We start from the raw sequence: 19,009 nt of genomic DNA on the forward strand, positions 1-19,009 counted from the left end.
AGGTAATGAATTTTTAGCAGCTGCAGATAGGTTTCTTTCTGCCTCACTAAAGATGGCTATTGGCATGTCTAGCTCAGGATGAGACTTGTTTCTATCCAGCTGTAAGCAAGCAGTTGCTGTTTCATTATAACCCACCTCATGTATACCAGACACTGCCTGCCTGACTTCATAACACAAATGCCTACCTCATATAAGACGTGCATAATAGGATTGCTCGGATTGCTTACATCTTAATTAAAAAAAGCAATAGAAATCTCATATGAGATGAACCCAGAGCAACACAAGCTACAGATTTACCAATATAGCACCCAATAACTGAAAAATAACTTACACACGGAAGCAAGCACGCCTCCTGTATTACCTCGCATAGCCTGTGCCTAGCTTTTGCAAAGTGTAACAGAACAGTTGATGTGTGTCTTGGTGTTCCTGAATGAATGGAAGTTTTCTATAGGTATGATCCATCTTGGGGAATACAGGTTAAAAAAAAAAATCCACCACAAATGAGTAACTTCTGTTCCCCTACTGAAAACTGTGCGATGATTTTGCCATCTGTGGTAGAGCTTCTGCTGCTGGGGAAACAGTGTCCTGAATGTCCTGGCCTTCTGTTTTGTTTCTCAGATACACCGTGAAGCATCTACCTCCGTGGCTTTCACACCACTCTCCTGCTCTTCCCCATGTAGACCTTGCAAAAACTCAAAAAGTCAACTACAGTCCCCTTGCTAAGGGGGCTCACCTCACCTCAGAGAGTTTGATGGATGCAGCCCATGGCTGTGTGACAGTGCTGCTAGGTTGTCGTGGGGATCCCAAATGCAGGCTCCCACTGTGACAGACCATGCTTTTTTGTAATAGCTAACGAGACAGTGCTCCTTGTAGTGGAACTGTAGCCATGCAAGATCATCCAGGCCTTACTCATGTGGTCACAGCTGGGAAGTCTGTCCTGCTCTGCTCGTTAACTATGTATTAATGGCATCTCCTAATCACGCATTAGCCCTCTAGAAATGGAACCACAATGTAACATGCTGCCCATACACTTTTATAGCAATTATTTTTCACCTGGACATTTAATCTATTGTATTCCTCTGACATGATACATGTGGATTAATTATTCTGTATCCTAAGTGCTTTTCAGAGGTAAAAAAGGATCTAATGAGTTTTGCTCCTCTTAGACTTTTCTGGTCATTAGTTAGGGGTCAGATATACTCAACAATACTCAAGATCTCCATCCACCCTCTGAGGTTTCTCCTGCCTGTGGTAGGACTCTCCTTTGCAAGGACAAGCCTCTAAATGAAAAATAATCTGCCTCTGTACCTCAAAACTCCCTTGAAACAAGGGGGTTGCTGCCAGTGGCTTTGAAATCACCCACCTAAATGTTACTGGACACAGTATTTTTGTACATTATTGATTACTATAGGATTAGATGGCCTACTGGGGAGAAGCCCCTTATTCTGTTGCTGTTATTTTCCCTGCATAACATCCAAACCTAAGTAAATGTCAAAGTGGAGCTCTTGGATGACATCTTGGAAGCCACAGAAAATAAATAACAATTTGCTCCAAGACATAAATCGCACATTATGTTTTCCTGGGAGGTTATAGACTGTTATTCACTGCATGTCTTTCATAATTTAATAGTTGAACTGTCATGTATAATTACTTCCATTAGTAATACTGAATAAATTTGTGTTTGGTTCCTATTGATTAAGAAGTAAGCTTCTTCATTTTATATTAACTGTTCTTCCATAAATCTGTATCTGTATGTACAAGTTAGCTTGAAAATTACTAAGTGTACAGTCTACACAAACCCTGAAATTTAGATGACCAAAGCATAAAAAATCCAGTGACTTAGTACGATAATCTGGCCCCGATGGATTCTCTTTACGGATCTATAAACTGAGGAATATTGAGTGAGGCAATGGAATTGATCAAACCACTGAATGCCATAAAGTCTTTCACTGTGAAGGGCTCCAAGACTCTTGTAGTCCTTTTCTAGCAAGAAAAGTATGTGCTTGTTATTGTATCATTCAACAGCAGTGACAAGAACCTTCAGATTTGCAGTTAAAGGACATGCCAGGATGTAGAACAAAGCTGACAAAATGCCCACAGCTCCTGATCTCCATGGAAAACAGGCAGTGTGGCTCAGGTTATGAGCACTCACCTGCCTCTGGGAGGCAAATTTGGACTTTTTGTTCTCCTTGAGATTATTTAGAAAGTTCTTGGAGAGGCACTAATTGCCATCACATCCCAAGAGAAGCAATCATACTGAATTAAGGTCTGTGATGGAGAGAAATCTCAGCAATGTGCTGGGGAGAGCTCTAAGGCAGCTTCTTGCTGTAATCTGGGAGGGTGAGGCATGGAGCAGAGCTTCCCACCTGACACGAACGATACTGGCATAGAAATGCCAAGCATTGGATTGTGCACAAGAAGTGTGGGTTACCTGTGAGCCTGTGGAATATCTTCCAGGTGTCCGTGACCCCGAGGTTTTTCCTGAGCCAATAGAGCTCTCTGTACTTTTCCCACTACAGCAATGCGTACGCAGGCATTTTCCGTACTCTTTACGTACCTAGCCAAAGAAACAGTAATGGTGGTTAGCAGGCAGCTCCTCCTCTGACCCACAGCCTTCAGATTTTCAACACAGCCCCTGATTTTTCCTTGGTGGTTCATTAAAACAATAGCTGTTGCAGGGAAGAAGCCCATCACACCTCGCAGCTGAACGCTCCCGACATGTTAGCTCACCATTTATGACTGCATAAGGAACTGCTTTTATGCAGCAAAGCTGCTTGTTGACACCAGTTGGTTGTAGCTACCTCTGAGGCACATCAAAGGAGCACTGGAGAAACTACAGATACACTATTTCTGACTGAAAATTAATATCCTCATAGATTTGATGTAAACTGGCATATTGGCTCATCAAGCTACTAGAATTTATTGCTTCTGGCAAGGGACTAAGAAGAAAAAAAAAATCCAAAAGAAACATATAAGAGCTATTGATTTTTATTTTTTTTTTAATTTTGTTTCTTTCAGTTAAATTGAAATTTGAGGCAACTGTACAGCCAGCATCCCTAGTGATTATATTCACAGGCTATAGGGATGGCTGGAGCCGCAGCACAGCACAAGCCAGTCGTGTTTTAAACGGGCACTGCAGTCAGACCTGGGCAGCTCCTCACCTGGAGTAAAGCCTTGCCACCTTTTGGGGAGCTACACTGAGCTGCAGGTCTGAGGATGTGTGATCTTAATGGGCAACGATATCCAGAAAGCAGATGGGACTTGGCTGAAAATGAGCAGACTGTACTGAAAAGTCAAAAGCCGGTCGTGCTACCCATTGATGGGGAAAAAATTATACAAATACATGCCTGCCCAAAACACCAGTTGAGGTTACTTGGAGCACGCAGTTAGCTGTGAAATTTCCCCAGACCGTCTATGAGCATTTGAAAACTCTGTGAAACAACTGTTTAAATAGCAAATTACAGCTTTTTCATTAGGCTTTTCCTTAAGCGCTTGAGACAAACACAATACCATGAGTGCCCAATATGCTCGAGTGCCTAATCAATCCTTTGCTGAGGGAAAATAATTCAATTGCTTTAATTAGCCACCCACTGCTCGCCTCTCTGCAGCTTTTTTGCTGATTTTCTAGTCCATGATAGATAGGAAAGGAAGGGATATTTTTTTCCCTCCTCAAATAATTCCTCCCTCAGCTCCTCGATCAGAGAGAAGCATCCCCCCACAGCCAGGTACCGGCTGCATTCTCCTCCCCTCCGTGTAGCCATAAATCAGGAGCAATCCCACAGTCATCGGGGATGGTTTAGGAGTGTAGACTGGCTTGAGGGAGAAGGGAGCATGGGTTTTGAGTGTCAAACGAGCACCCCGAGAGGCAAGGAGTACAGTGCCGTGCTGGGATGCCACGCTAGGGACTGAGCCTTTGCGAGGCAGGTTGGAGGTGAGAGGATGGGACAGTGAGAATGGTGCAGGAATTCAAACCCCTTGTCAGAGGGGCACCTGCAGTTTTAATTAGCACTGGTGAAGCTTCCTACATTCTTATCATCATCTTGCCTGGAAACGTTCTTGTCAAACGCTTTAGGATCATCAGCATCACATTTGCATCTAGCTAAAGCTTTACACTGCACACATCTGGGATGAAACGGCATGCAACAAAACTCTGAACCACAAAACTCTCTTCCGAGTCCAAAATGATGTTTTCATATGGCTCTGCTGATCCTCCCAGAAGCACCACTTGCAGAGTGCACTTGCTCTGAGGGATTTTGTTTCTGTTCTCCTAGGCCAGTTCTCACTTCCCATTCAAGGCTATAGGAAAACGTGTGATGCAGGACAAAGCCTGAGGCTCTTGGGTGAAGAACAGACCTCAGCCTGGCCCTGACATTTCCCAGTAAGCCATTCCAGCAAAAGCCACTGGTCACACTGGGAAATTGGGGCCCGGATGTACCCACATCTCTTCCCTATGTTTATCTTGGATGAAGAAGCTGGCCTTTGAAACCACGATGTTCATCAAAAGTTATCAGCAGACATGCATAGATCGGGAGGGCTCCGCACTACTGAATTTCAGTGGAGAATAAAATGGTTCTTAAAAATATTTACTGCTGACTGCCAGAGGCTGTAAGTTTGATCTATATTTACAAAAAGATTTTTTATTTTTATTTTTTTTTAATCAGAGCTTACCTAAGTTATTCCACTGTTAACTTGCAAATGTTAACTGGGGCATACTTCAAGCTCCACCAAGAAGCACTTACCATGCTTGTTTCAAGGAAGATTTTAAAAATCCCCCATTAGGACCACGCAATGCGAAGTGGCATGAACTGTCACAGAGCGTAGGTCCTTCAGTCCTTAAAAGAGCAGGGGAAGCAGTCCCTATTACCTACTTCCCCCAGTATATAAGGCTGCAGAAAGGGGTGATTTCCTGCAGGGCCCAAATGAAGATGGAAAGCCTCATTTTGCTGTGAGAGCGCTCAGCCACACGAGGACCCTCTGGATGCCCGTGGAGTCGCTCACACTGGCACAAGGGAAAGGAGAAGCTGCCCGAGGGCAGGCAAAGCCCTTCTACAGGTTTGCTACCATAAAGCCCTGCAAACCATGAGCTGCCTCGTGTGTTGCCTCCACCACGCTCATCGCCACCACCATGCACCTTCCTTATCGCCTCATCCCCCTGCATCTGCAGCTTTCCAGCCTCAATCCCACCCTGCTTAGGTGCAGAGAGACAAATCTGCTGGATAGGAATTGAGGGCACACAGGTAACGTTACGCTGCAGTTGTTAGGCAACAAAACACACCATTAGCACCGCTTTTGCCACTGGGAACCGTCTGTCTTACCTTTTTCTGGAGGACACAATGGAAAATGAATATAAACATTCCCTGCAGAGAATTGAATATGGTGAAGAGATACGCCATGATGACTGTGCTTTCATTAATATACATGAGTCCAAACGCCCAGGTCAGTCCTAATAGGCAGAGTAGAGCTATTGCACCTATAACCCAGGACCTAGTAGGAGAAACAAAACAAAAAAAAAACAAAAAACAAAAAAAAAGGAAAGAAAGGGATTGGTTTTTCGTCTACAAAAGAAGGCACATATCTGCAAACAGGGAAGGCTTTGGCTGTGGTTTTAGCAAAAAGAAAATAGCATATCAATATGAGTTGTAGGGATTTTTGTCTTCAGTTGGATGCAGTTTACAAGTCTTCAAGCTTGAGGAAATATACAGAAATGGAAATGTTATGAGCATGGAAATTTATCATAACCAAAGCATATTTGTATCTGCAATGTTTCTAGATTTTTGTTGTTGATTTTTTTTTTTTTTTTAATGTAAGAGCAGTGCTTATGTAAATGATATGTAGATGCTGGTTCTGTACATGGCAGGAAAAAAAGAAAACAAACCAACCAAAACGACAGCTCTAAATGTCACTTTTTTTAGTGTCCACTGGTTTCACTGGGGCAGGACTGCCAGCTGGACTAGCTGCTTTACCACTAGCACCAAGACACATTTATTGCTCTTTTTTAGCTAGTCCCATATGCCTGTGAGCCAGACAAACGACAACAAGCAGGTGGGCAAGCCCTCACCTCCTGCCAGATCAGCTCCTCCAAAGGAGGCTCTCTGTGACCCTGCTTCGCACTTCTCCCACTGTGTGATGAGGGAAATACATAAACATAAACACCTGAGCACTCACACACCACGTTTGCTCCAACAGCAGCTGCTGCCCTGAGAAAAGGAGTGCCAATCCTACCTCACATCAGCTGCAAAACTGAAATTACTGCTTGCTCCGCCCCGGGACGGATCTGTGAGCAGGGGGGCAGCCACTACCTGGCCCAAAATATTCCTCAAGCAAACACAGCAGGTTGTTATTTTGACTTACTTTGTCCCGGCAACCTTCAGCTAGCACAGACAGTGTCCCACCGTCCTTCTGCTGTGCCTCTGGGAAACGGTGCCTGGCTCCCCCTCGGAGATGCCAAGGGCAGTCAGAGGAGCCAGGGATGAGGGATGGCTGCTGCATGTCATGTTTTTTGCTTTGTTTTGTTTTTTCAGGTGGATTTTAGGCAAGCTTTAAGCCCATCTGAGATGGCAGGAGAAGCATTCCATGCCACCGTACTAAATAACAGCTAGCCATGTGCTAAATTAATTTCTCAGAGGCTAATCTTCCAATTCCAGGACATGAGGTACAGTGTGACGAACAGGATAGGGACAGAGGGGGGACTGGGTCCTGCTCCTAACCATCCACCTAATTTCCACTTGCTAAATTACCTACAGCTATGAGGGAATAGCTGCTGCATAGAGGATAGAGTCAACTTCCAGCTGGGAAGCCCAGCTGCATAGCAAGCAGCGCAGTGAGCATCCCTTTGCCCTTTCCCTCATGACCTTGATTTTCTCCTCTCTACCCCTGGCATAAACAGGTATAAAATCATAAAATCATAAAAAGGAAAGCCGTGATACCCATCAGTCATCCCCACTCTTTGCTCCCTTTCCTCACCATTTAACCCTTTGGTTCCTCAGAGCAAACAAGCCTGCAGCCAACTGGTAACTGCTTCCTTGCCTGCCCCAAAGCAGCCCAGGGTGCTACAAAAGGGCTCAAACGACCTGCCTAAATTTTAACTCACTAAGACACTTCAACCTCGTAGAAACACGTCTGGAGTTTGGGCGTATTTGGTTTTTTGTCTGCTAGCAGGGCATGGGGCAGGGAAGAGAAAGATAAGGCAGCAGCAGCTCAGGGGAAAAAGAAGTCGTGCGCAGGGCAGGCTGACAGTCTCTACGGCAGCTGCAGCTTCGAATCCTCTTGCTTTTAGCAGGGCTTGTCACAAACAGAATCACACTGATGTCGTATTAATGTTCCCTGTTGTTTTTCTTTAGGTATCAGAACGAAAATACAGCATTATGTCTTCCGCTGAAGTTTATAAAATATGTATTATTTAACCACATGACCAGCAGAGCTCCCTGAGGTAACTGCTTCCTTAGACTGTTCTTTAAAAATCACTATTATGTATCTATCAGACCAGAACAGCTCCTTTGAAGCATTTCCAGTCAATCCTGCTAATAAATATTTACCGTGATGCAAATTGAAAATGCACTCTCGAAACACTTTGGGAAGGTAGCCACTAGATTAAGTGTACAGATTTAGCCACTTGGTTTATTATTCTCCCTGAGACTCCACCATCAGTGAGAGCACATTATCATCTTAATTGCGGGCCAATTTTTAAATACAATTTATTTATTTTTCCTTAAAAAACAACCGACAAACAAAAATAAATGAAGTGGAAAACACCGTGTTTTTTTTTTTCCTTCCCCCTTCTCACCGTGATTAAAAGGTTCCTACATTGACAGTGCCTTTCAAAGCTGATCCACAGGACACCACAAAACTATGCTGCCCTAAAGTCTAGCCAGCTCTTGAACCCGATCAAAGAGCCTTTGGCTGCAGCGGTGCGCAGGAGTGAAACAGTTATTTAGCAACGAGAGTGGAAATATGCTACCTTCAGTGATGGAAAGGAAGCTTTGGGTTAGAAGACCCTCAACAGGGCAAACTGTACGAGATACAGGGTTGTGCTTCAGAAAACAGACCTGGAGATAAAGAGGGCATGGAGATTACTTTGAATGGGTCCGTCCCGCACCCGCAGAAAAAAGAACCAAGCAATGAAAGAGAATGTGCGAATGATGCTGCAGGAATGGACACAAAGGACTCTTCACCAGAAGAACAAACTGAAAGTCTACTGCAAAGCCGATCTGCTTCTAGTTTGTGCTACTGTGCTTTACGTTTTGTTCTCAGGAGAAAAAGCACGGATGCCCTAAGGCACATAATTTCTAGGCATTTTTGGCTTGCTTGGCGTTTTTGTTTTTGTTTTGGTGTGGCTTGTGGTTTTTGCTTTTTCCTTTGTACAGACTTGCTGTTGGTTTTTCATGTTTTTTTTCTTTTCTATAGTGTTATTTTGGAGCAATAAAGAAATAAAACCATCATGTTCTGGTATAATTGAAAATTCGAGGCGTACAATTAGGGACAATTGGGTACTCCAAGGTGTAAGGAGACCGTGCACTGAATACAGATTAGCATGCACTGCACCCCTTAACCAGAATGTGACTCGTGTGGAGGACCACCCGTGTACCTCTGTAAAAATTTACTTCTGTATTTATATTGTCATAAAGCACTCTCAGGGATAGACCACAGTGGACTGGAAGGTTGCTGTTGGTATAACAAGTCTGTACAACACAAGATGAATCGGGAACGTTCACCTTGAATTCGAGTTATGCCCAATCAAAGAATATAAAGCCAATACAGCGACAAGTGGCTGGCGATACGTATGCAGCACATTTACTCTGCACGTTAGCTGTATGCCTGGCCGTTTTCCTGCACAGTTTGCTCTTCTGCCTCAAATGTGAATGACAGAAGCTTTAATGATTTTTCAATATTGATCTGACAGCTGGTTCATGGGACCACACTGATAAATGAAATTTATCAGCCATTCAGGTCATTCTTACTTGATGAAGGGTCTGTTATCCTCATAGCTAAAGAATGCGTAGACATAAAGACAAGAACACCAACATTAGAAATATAACGACGTATAGAGAATACAGCTTGCTGCTAGTCCCCCCCACCCTTCTCCCACCAGCCAGCACCAAAACCGCAGGCAGAAGCACATCAGGCGTGCTTGGTACGCACAAAACTTATCTCTCTGGAGAAAACTAGCTTTGAAAGTCCTGCACAGCCACCATGGAAAGCTTGCACACATTCAGGTGGCAAAACTTCACTGCACCTCCAGCACTCTCCATCTGATGCACTGCAGTGTATTACAGGAACCTCCTTATTGCTTTTTATTTTTTCATAAGCGTAATTCCCAAGTTGCTGACTTATGAGCCAGACTACAGCGTTATCTTCTTTTTGAGATAATGGCATTAGGATCTTCTAAAAGCCTGAAGACAGAAACCAATGACCTATTTACTCCCTTTTCACAGGGAAGGACAAAGAGAGGACTCAGCAGAGCAAAGAAGCCTGCTGCCGCTGCTGAAGGAGCAGCTTGTGTCCCACTCCAAACAACTTTCTGCCACCATGGGGACAACAAAATTAGCTGCACTCATAACTCCATGCCTCTCCCTGCCTGCATGACGGCTGATATACAAAGGGTGTAGAGGGCAGGCCACCTCCCAGGCCCTCTCTCCCCTCATTGCCCAGTGCTTTTGACCCAGTGATCTGTGGCAGCAGTGCCACAGGTGCCAGAGGTAGAGGCTAGCTCAATATGTTCATTTCATATTAGGTTTAGAAAGAAGCTGGATGAAGCTGAATGATCTTCAGCAGTAACTTTTGACCAAGAGGGACACTAGGTATCTCCACAATGAGGCTTTGTTTTTTTCTCCTTGCAGTGGGTAAAGCCATGGAGGGACACCTTCTGCATCATCCTTGGCTGAGACAGAAGAGGCAGTGATGCTGCTCCCAGCTGCACCCTAGCACGGTCACTCAGGGGCTTTGGGAAAGAACAGGAAAAATCACTGAATTGGCTAATCTGGCCACTCTTTACTCTACATTTACCCTACCCCCTTCTGAGCAGTGAGAAACAAGTAGATGGGCAATAGCCTTGCAGACTAAAAAGGCATACAGGCTGTGAGGAGACCATAAGCATCTTTCAGAGCTTCATGGAAAACAGTTAGTTGTATTAGTACATGAACATACGAACTGGTTTGCTCAAGTTGGTACCTGAACCTATGCCTGGCTTCAACAGGGCTCATCTGCAGGAGGAAAAACCATGGGGGATGACTACTCAAGCAACTGCTGTTGTAGCCTCCTGGGACTGAACTTGCCTTCATCCTCGCCAGTCACTGACAGATCCCCAAAGCTCTGCTCTGGCATCCAACCACCCTTTCATCTTCCCAGGCTGCCGTCCCTGCAGGCTTTCCTCCACTCATCTGCTGCCATGCCGAAAGCTGCCTGCCTTAGATCTCGTGTCACATCTGCCAGCCCTGTGAGGACATCCAAGCTACCCCATGGCAGTCGATGCCTCATCCCACACAACTGAATTGTACCGCTTCTGTCTGGGTACAAAGGCAATACATCCACTGTTCCTGTGCCCTGCACTCATCTCTGTGCTCAGAAAATGGGAAATTGGGCACGCCAATGGAAAGACCGAGAGCTGAGCCTCAATAACAGCGTCTAATGACACATGAGGAAAGCACAAAGCACACCTTGATAGTCTTGTTGCACCGGGGAAGTATTAATTCAGTGATAAATTCCCTTCAAATGCTTCAGCCTGTGCTGATCAGGAGGGATAAATGAGTGCAGAGGAGGTGGCTCGGTGCAGGAAACTGAGTCCAACTTCCAACTCCTTTCTGGGTTCAGCTGCAGACATGCTGCATAACCCTAATGAAGTGCCCTCAACGGATAGGAACTTGTGACAGGTACCCACGCATGTCCCATGCCATTTCTGTGCACAGCCACCAAATCGGTGGCCCTGCAGAGGAGTGACTTTTTTTTTTGGAGGACTGACAGAGGATTTTTTTCTCTGTTGCTGCTGCCCAGACCCTCACAAACGTAATTTGGTGAACTGCAATAGCCTTTCTTCAAGGCAACTGGAGGCTCTGTTTCATCTTTGTACAGACAAAACATGAAATCACTAAACTCGGATTGCTTTTTAGCTTGAGGATAACACTTCAAAGCAGCTCTAGAGAGAACTGTCAAGAACACCCAAGCAGTTTGTACCCCATTTCCACCCCATTTGGATATGGATGTGCCTAGGACCCACTGCCCAAAGCATGCAGGTGCCTAAAGAAGTGAGACATTCAAGCATTTCACATCTCTACACATACAGCCTGTAGGACTTAGTCTCTGATTTTCCTCATGAAATTCAGATCCTTCCTTTGCATTTCACCAACTTAAATGTTGTAAGAAGCCTAACTCTTGTGTTAGTAACAATTCCTGTCTGACAAAAATTACTCCAGAATCTATTTTTTTTCCAGGTAAGATCTGTGAAACCTATCAGCGCTGCATTAATACAGTGTTATTATCTGCAACACATTTAAAAACATCGCTTAGATGAGAGAAAAGCCTTGGAACAGTCTTAGCTCAGGGGAAAATGTAGCTGCTAACTGGAAAACTGAGATTATGTTTACTAACAGGGCAAGCAAATAATAGCCGAAGCATAAATCCTTGGAAAACCTAGCCTAACACAGCCTGAGGGGCTGGAGATAAAATGGTTTCTCCAGAACTGATTGGGATAAATCCTTCCTGGTTCCTGGTGGTAGTCATGGGATTCAGTGTGTTCAATTGTAACTACATAGCTCTGATCTCTTCACAGTTAGCAGGAGATTGGCACCCCCAAATTGCAACTTATCCCGTATAAGACTAGGTATTTAAGGCAGGTGAGACTTTGCCACTCCTTGAAGAAATGCCCCTCTAAAATGACTAGGGGGGAAATCTGAATAATGTCTTAGCTGGGGGCTTTATTTTCAAATACCTGAAGTTAAAAAGCTGATCTTCAGCAGCTGTATTATCCCTGTAACTCTGCAAATCTTACCTTCCTTCCCCTGTGTTTCTTCACAACCCAGATGATGGATAGTGGATGGCCTCCCAATCCACAGAAATACCTAATCCATTTTCTAATCTTAAAAAAGCCCTGACATTACCTTGGGGCAAAGACTTCTTAAGGTTAATTACACATCATGTAAAACTCTTTCAAAATCTTATTTAAGTTAGATGTCTTTCATTTTCCCTAAGCACTTTCGTTGTAAATTATGAGAAAGGATTGTTCTTATTACTTCTTACATTCCTGTGATATTTCCAGATCAACACTGATTTTTAAAGTTGCTAATATTAGCTACTTATGTCCTTGTCTGGATGCTTGAGAAATTTCAAAACTAATGCATCCTGGGCTGTTTTCAACAAACAGAAAAGACAGAAGCTTGGAAGTCTCCTTCGAGCTGCCTGTCTTTTTAAAACGCCAGCATGTACCTTTTTGACACAAGGTGACCCAATTGCCAGAATATACACAGACAGCTCAATACAGGGGCACAGATAATCTGGAAGTTATATACTACAGTGCAAACCACTTCCATATAGGTAGTTTAGCATCACTCTGGATTATTAAAACCTTCATTTTTTGGAAGCTGGAACAGTAAGCCAAGAATTTACCTTTGCATTCATCTTAAAAAGCTGATGAACTCACAATGCCTGTCATCAAAAAGCAGCTATGCAACTCTCATTTAGAAAGAATACTGTCTGTTGTTCCTACATTTTGAAGAGTTGTGTTTTTTCTATTTAAAAAAATGTAGTTTTTAGCCACATTTACTGTAAACCTACCCCTCTAATAAAACCAACGTAACCAAGCGACTTCACGTGTTACCATTTTACTCAGCCCTTTATGGTTTAACTTCATCTAATGCTATCTTATCACTCTTTTCACAAGTTGAAGTATTTCCCCATATCTCTAACATCAGGAAAAGGCCTGAATGGAGCAAGCATGTGGACTTGGAGCTCAGGCCCCAAAACACATGGTTTGGCTCGCAAGCAAAAAATGCCAAAGTGAATGCACAGTGAGCAGGACCTTTAGTGGCTGTTATGAGTGATGAAACCCAAATAAAAATAGATGGATGATGTGCACCCTCTAGCACATTCAGAAAGACCCAGGGAATTCATTTTAATATGGCACAAATAGAGTCCAGAGACAGATGTTTCCTGCAGAAAAGCACGAGAGACACAAAATAACGCGTGCTATTGTGCCTCCCTGCTGTCTGCCAATATGAAGCAAAAGGGAGGTTTGTTTGCTTTTTTTTTCCTTTTTTTTTTTTTTAATTTCAAGGATTACAAACGATTGATTTATCGAACTTCTGAAAATCTACAGGAAGTAGCTGGAAAGTCCAGAAGTGCCCTCATAAAGCAAACGAGTTCATCGCTAATTAGTGGAGGAGCATCTTCACGTTGAGAAAAATCAATAGCAAGCAATAAAGGAGTGCTTAAAGGATTTGTCTTCACATTTGGTGACAAAGTTACCACGTAAGTGGCATGAAGTCAAATCTTTTCCTAAGCACCTTCCTTAGGCTGCTGATGTAGGCTTCCCTGACACCACACAGGCTTCCAAAAAATAATCCCCGGGTCTCACCTTTTGGCTGCTTCCCCGTCTTTGACAACAAGTCTCCATCCTCCATTTCCCCCCAGCCCACTGGTGCTCGTTTGTGGGTCTTGCTTTGAAGGCAGACTGGCTTGTTTGTGAAAGGAGCCGTGTGCCTTTCAGCTTCACTTGCAGAAGAAACCCCTGGCTTTAAGTTCCTTGGAAATCTGTAAAGGTCGGGGTGCTACCTCCTGGCAGAAGGGAGATGCCAGGCAGCTCCTGCAGGCCCCAAATCCTTTCACCCTTCCTAGGGAAGTGATGATGAGCACACAAGGGCTGTGTGATCAGAGATGGACCCTCCACGGCACGTGTGGCCACCAGACATCCCATCTGCACTGGGGTTGTGCCGCCAGTAGCTCTGAAGATTTTATCCGGACAAATGAACCCAAATTTCCCTTGGCCCTGCATGATTTGGGGTGGCCTATGTCTGCTTTTCTCTGTCAAAGGCAGAAGTATCACCCTTTTCCCACTCAACTTGCCTGGGGAAGTCATGGCCTGCTTTCTGAGATTTGTTCTTAATTATTGCAATTGGAAAGAGCAATTCTGTTAAGCTCGCCTAATTTTCTGTAAGTAATTAATTACCCTCTGAATTGCCTTCCCTGTTTATTTCCTTCCTCCTAGCTTTGCAAAGGCATGCCATGATTATTCAAAACACGCTAATGTGTAACCACATATCTGATTGTTTCCACACGATCCAGATTCCGCACAGCCTTCAGACACATTTGTATTTCACAAACAGCACCAGCAGGGCTTGCTGACAAAATACTTAAAATGTATGGCCTTTTAAAACAATAATCATGATTTATGGGTTCACAGAAAGACCTCAGGTATTTAATATCTTCCAGAACACTCTCTCAGATCAATAACCGCTGATTGATTTTTTTTTTTTTTCAAATGCTGGGAGGATGACACGTGTCAGTGGAAAGATTAGTGCTTTCCAATCGCCGTGCAACATTAACACAGCCATCACAAAAGCCACAGATAAAGAAGCAAAACCCAAAGCCCAAACGGTCAGGTATTCACCAAGCCATGCTGTAAAAAACGGAGACAGCAACAAACAAAATCCGATGCTTCAATCAACATCAGCGGGCAAGAAAGGCACACGGAAATACAATCTCGGATGGTTTTTCAGCATAAGCAGGGTTTCTGTCTCCAGGGTGCTCACACACTCCACGCCCTGACAAAATATAAATGTGTTATATCTTCTCTTGGTAGGAAGCTCGTAAATACTTCATTCTGTGATTCCCTAAGTGATTCTTCTGGGTTTGTTTTAGGCTGCCTGCTTAAAGTTTGCTATGCAGAGATGCAGATGAAAGCTATACAGAAATACCACTGAGGTAATCAGCATGGTGTTTTCTTGCCCAAGAGCCAGGAAGACAAGAACCCAACCATTGAGCTGATGAAGGCATGGTGTTAATGGGTAAGGGCTCTCAAAGACATATTGGAAACAAAGATCATAGCCTGAGCTCCTAAACTTTGTGTGGTGGTAGGTTTTCTAAGGGAGATAAAAAGCTATGCCTTTGTTTTCAGAAGCACACAGGTCATTTGACTATCCTTACAAAAGATAAATAATAATAATAATACTAAGTAAAAAAGTAACAAAAAAGAGATGATCCTTCCCTGAAAGGCATCCCTGGAGCTGCAGTGCTCCCAGCCCGCTGTCCCCAGAAGTTAAAGAGTCCAAATCTGCAGCACACAGCACAGCTGGCAGGGAAGCAGAGATTTTCAACGCACCCTTCTTGAACAGCTCACTCAGGTTGTCTTGTTACTTTGTTAGTAGGGCTGTACAAAAATTTGAACAGAAAGCCTGTTTTTACAGGCACTGCTATATTACTTAACACTCTAGGTTATAGTAACTGGTAAGGCACCAGTCAGGGTTTCGGGTCATGTTTAACAGAGGTTCACTGTGGCTCCTCTAACTGTTTGCATTCTGTAGCTTGTGTTTCAAACCCTTTGCACCTTGTCCTTTCCACCACTCCAGCCAACACACACACCTCCTGGCATCTGCACGGGGTTCAGTGTGGGTGCACGTAATCCCCTCTTCTCCCTGCTCACTGCCTGGCTGCTGCTCTTCACCATCTCCCTTCTGTCACCTGCCACGTACCCTCAGCTCTTTCTTGGATGGAGATCGAGATGCTGAACGCCCAGGATTGAACACCCAGGTGCTGTGCTGGGCCTGCTCCCAAGGGCTGGAGCCTTACGCCGTGCTGCATCCTCGCTGCGCACTCCCAGGCAGCTGCAAACCCAGACGTAATGACAGATTAAAGTGCTCTGCAAGTCCAGCCCCCCGCATGAATCCAGTGGGATATTCAGTTCCAGAGCCTTTGGCATCACAAACTATATCCAAGTTACGGTGTCTTAAAAATAAAATAAAAAATCCAGGAACTGATCGGTGAATCGACTAAATCTCAGTGGAAAAAAATATGAAATAATCCTTGCTGTCTCCCTAGCTTCACTTGTTTTTAAAATGGCTGAAAGCACCAATTAATCTTTCTTTAGTAAAAGGATACCCTCCACGAATGGCTTGTCTGCACCAGTAATGCGGGCTCTTCCTACCCCAGGATAAGGAATCCTGCCTGTTCAGAAATCTAACTCGTTCCTCACTGCAGCAAACCCAGGATGTTTACTTTTTCTGCATTTCAATCAGCTGAGTAAATAAAACGAGATTGGTAAACCTCTGTTCCTGCCAGCACAATACTGCTGCGTTAAATCAAAGATTGCATTTAAACAGTTCTGCAGATGTTTTTTGGAAGTTCTGTTTAACCTTTAGTTTAAATTTTATACCTAACTCTCGAGGAGATTTTTACGACTTCAGAAAAACTGCAGGACTGTAACAACAAGCTAATCTGGGGGATGGAATTAGTCATGTCTCTTTAAATAAAATACATATGTTGAGAAGCAAGAAAATGAGCAGATAATCACTTACACCCATACAACATATGGGGAGAGCAGGATATGGAAATGGTTTGTAAAGTTGAAAAGGAGGCGCATTTTGGAAAAGGGGCTTCTCGTTTTTGTGTCTGATGCTGTAGTACACCTGACCATAATTCCCAGCATGACAGACTTTGTCTGCAGCATGTAACTTCCCTCACCCCTCGCCTCCCCGTGCTTGGGCCAAGCTCCCTAAAAGAGCCCAGATTTGGCTATGTGAGGTTTTACATAGCGATATTAAATGTTGAGTCTTTGCATTTGGCTCCTGATTTTTGCTTTTAGGTCGCACATTCTCGGATTTATTTTTATTTCTGTAAGCCTGTGAGCAAGAGACTCCTATGGAAAGAAAAAAGAAAAAAAAAAAAAAAAGATTAGGGGAGCATGGTATGAGTCTTGTTTAATTTGGGAGCTGAGGCTCTAAGGAAAAAGAAAAAAAAGAGAAAGGTCTACCAACTCAAGGCTTGCTGGAAACCCCAAATGGTGTTGACAGTGAAGTTGTGTACCCTCCTCACTGTTGTTAGCTCTTACTAGAGCTCTGTGCTTCTGAAAATCAGGCCTGAATATGCTGCAGAGGGGTGCCCTGTGAGTCACGGAGGACAAATGCCTGCTTTAGACACTCAGCATCGGTGTCTTCCTCTCTGAATAACACACATCCTCAAGCAGGATGGTGTAGCAAGTTAACCTGCTTTTCTCTGTGCTTGTGGACACTGACAAATGGGTATTTCCCCTCTCCCAGCACCTCCTCCTGAGCTTGGTTTTCAATGACAGCCCGCGGGGCTACTGGCTGTATTTCCTCGGAGGACAATTAGCAGATGAGAAACGTGGCCTTTCACTGTGGAATAAATTCAAGAGAGAAAATAATTACTGAAGTTAGCTGAGACCATTCAGCTTTCTTCGAGTCAGAAACCGAGGAGAGCATACACTTTTTCATTTATCCATTAAATCAGGGCCATGTGTCTTGAGCCTCAGACCATTTGAGGCTCCCATGGCAGCTGGTGAGCCTGGGGAGGCTCATTTTGGTTACCTGCAGGCTAGGGAGGTGGGATTGATTTCTGAAGTGCTGGACATTTCTGCATCATCCACGTTAATAGGATTTCAGCATGTGTTCTTGTGAATCCAGCCACAATAGCAGAAAACATTCTTTCCTGCGTGTGCAGAATAAATACATTTGGAAGGAAATTTCGTGTTTTTGATGGAGTGCTTATCCTATTGTTGAAGGAGAAGAGATGGGAGCACGTTTACAAAGAGGGAAGAAAACTGCAAGAAGAGCACAGCGACTAATGCCAGGATTATACTATCACAAGGCCCCTAATTAATACTGACTCTTCTGAAACAAAAGGAGCTACCAGCTAAGAGTCTGGATATCCCTGTCTGAAAGAAAGAAAGAAAATTGCATTTCCTGGATGATTTTGGGGCAGGTTTCTATTGCGCTGGACAAGCTTTCCCTACAAGCCCGGGACTACAGCCCGACACACTCCTCTTTGAAAGGGTCCCCACAAGTTTTCCTTCCTAAAGAGCATCGTAGTGGCCTCAGCACAAGCCAAGCTACATCCTGGCTAAAACAACAATGCACCCACCTAAATAAGAGAAGAGAGGAGGGAGCTGGCAAAGCCCTCTGCTGCCTGCCTTCTTTTTAGTGGGTTTGTAACTGCGCTCAGCAGCTCAAGCCTACGTGTCACCCTTCCAAAGTAAATAAAGTAAAATCTCACTGCCACAGACTGCAGTGCAGGAGGACGTCAGGAAGGCTCGTGTAGCTGCGGGAAACACTGACAAACCTCAAGGGGGAAGAGGGAAAAGCGTCTGCGGGAGCTTCAAAGGGAAGGTTGCATCTGTAAGGAACAGCAAGAGTGGCTTCTGGTCTCTGCTAGGAGAAAGCAGGTTTCACTCTCTCCCCTCTGGGCATCTGGAGATCAGCTGGGATTCCTGCGTAACTCCAGGCATGGCAGTGTCCCAGCCACACTGATGAATTCTTCTAAGCTGCCTACAGGACCTGCCTTTTATTAACTAAATAACTGCTCTCCGTACCCGATTTTCTACCAGTTTGCCATTTCGTTAATTAACAAGCTCTATGCTGTGCACCACAGAGCAGAGAGAGGACCTCAGATTTCAGCAGACATGGTGAAGAACATGTCTGGATCAGTGTAGCCCATCTTCTTTTTTTGTTCCTTTACTAAAACCCTAATGATGACTCTAATGAGGAGTATTTAAACAGCTGCAGAACAAGGCTTTCACGTAAGCGCTGTACTGATCCTGCATTTTGCACAGAGAATGGGGTTAAGACTTAGGAGACTTACGGATGCTTTGTCTTGTTGCAGCATCTGCTCCAGGTCAGATGAAGACCTGTGTGAGGACCTAGTCCAGCAAGCTACGTGCCTTTGCACCCAGAAAGCATTTGATGGATGGAAAGCTTAAGAACCGTGCTGGACTAATTCACATACAGATGCATTCTCCTTTGTCACATAAGGCTTCTTAGAGGAACGCGAATATAAAAAAGAGGCAGTGTACTCC

At 44.2% G+C, this 19,009-nt stretch overlaps 1 protein-coding gene and 1 long non-coding RNA gene across 2 annotated transcripts in view; one reads left to right on the top strand and one right to left on the bottom strand.

The window, feature by feature from the left end:
- ADGRL3 (adhesion G protein-coupled receptor L3) overlaps positions 1-19,009 on the bottom strand; it is a 519,229-nt gene that overhangs the window by 23,660 nt on the left and 476,560 nt on the right. The window contains exons 22-23 of the mRNA XM_084516776.1: positions 5,316-5,484; positions 2,432-2,557 (exon numbers count right to left, since the gene is read on the bottom strand). Of these exons, the coding sequence (XP_084372902.1) occupies positions 2,432-2,557; positions 5,316-5,484 (295 nt within the window). The remainder of the gene's footprint in view (positions 1-2,431; positions 2,558-5,315; positions 5,485-19,009) is intronic.
- Positions 6,243-8,593, top strand: LOC311435595. Its single transcript, XR_014692253.1, has 4 exons — positions 6,243-6,333; positions 6,522-6,652; positions 7,341-7,429; positions 7,796-8,593. It is a non-coding gene; the product is annotated as an uncharacterized lncRNA (long non-coding RNA).

Source organism: Aythya ferina (assembly GCF_964211825.1).
Source record: "Aythya ferina genome assembly, chromosome: 4".
NCBI lineage: Eukaryota > Metazoa > Chordata > Aves > Anseriformes > Anatidae > Aythya > Aythya ferina.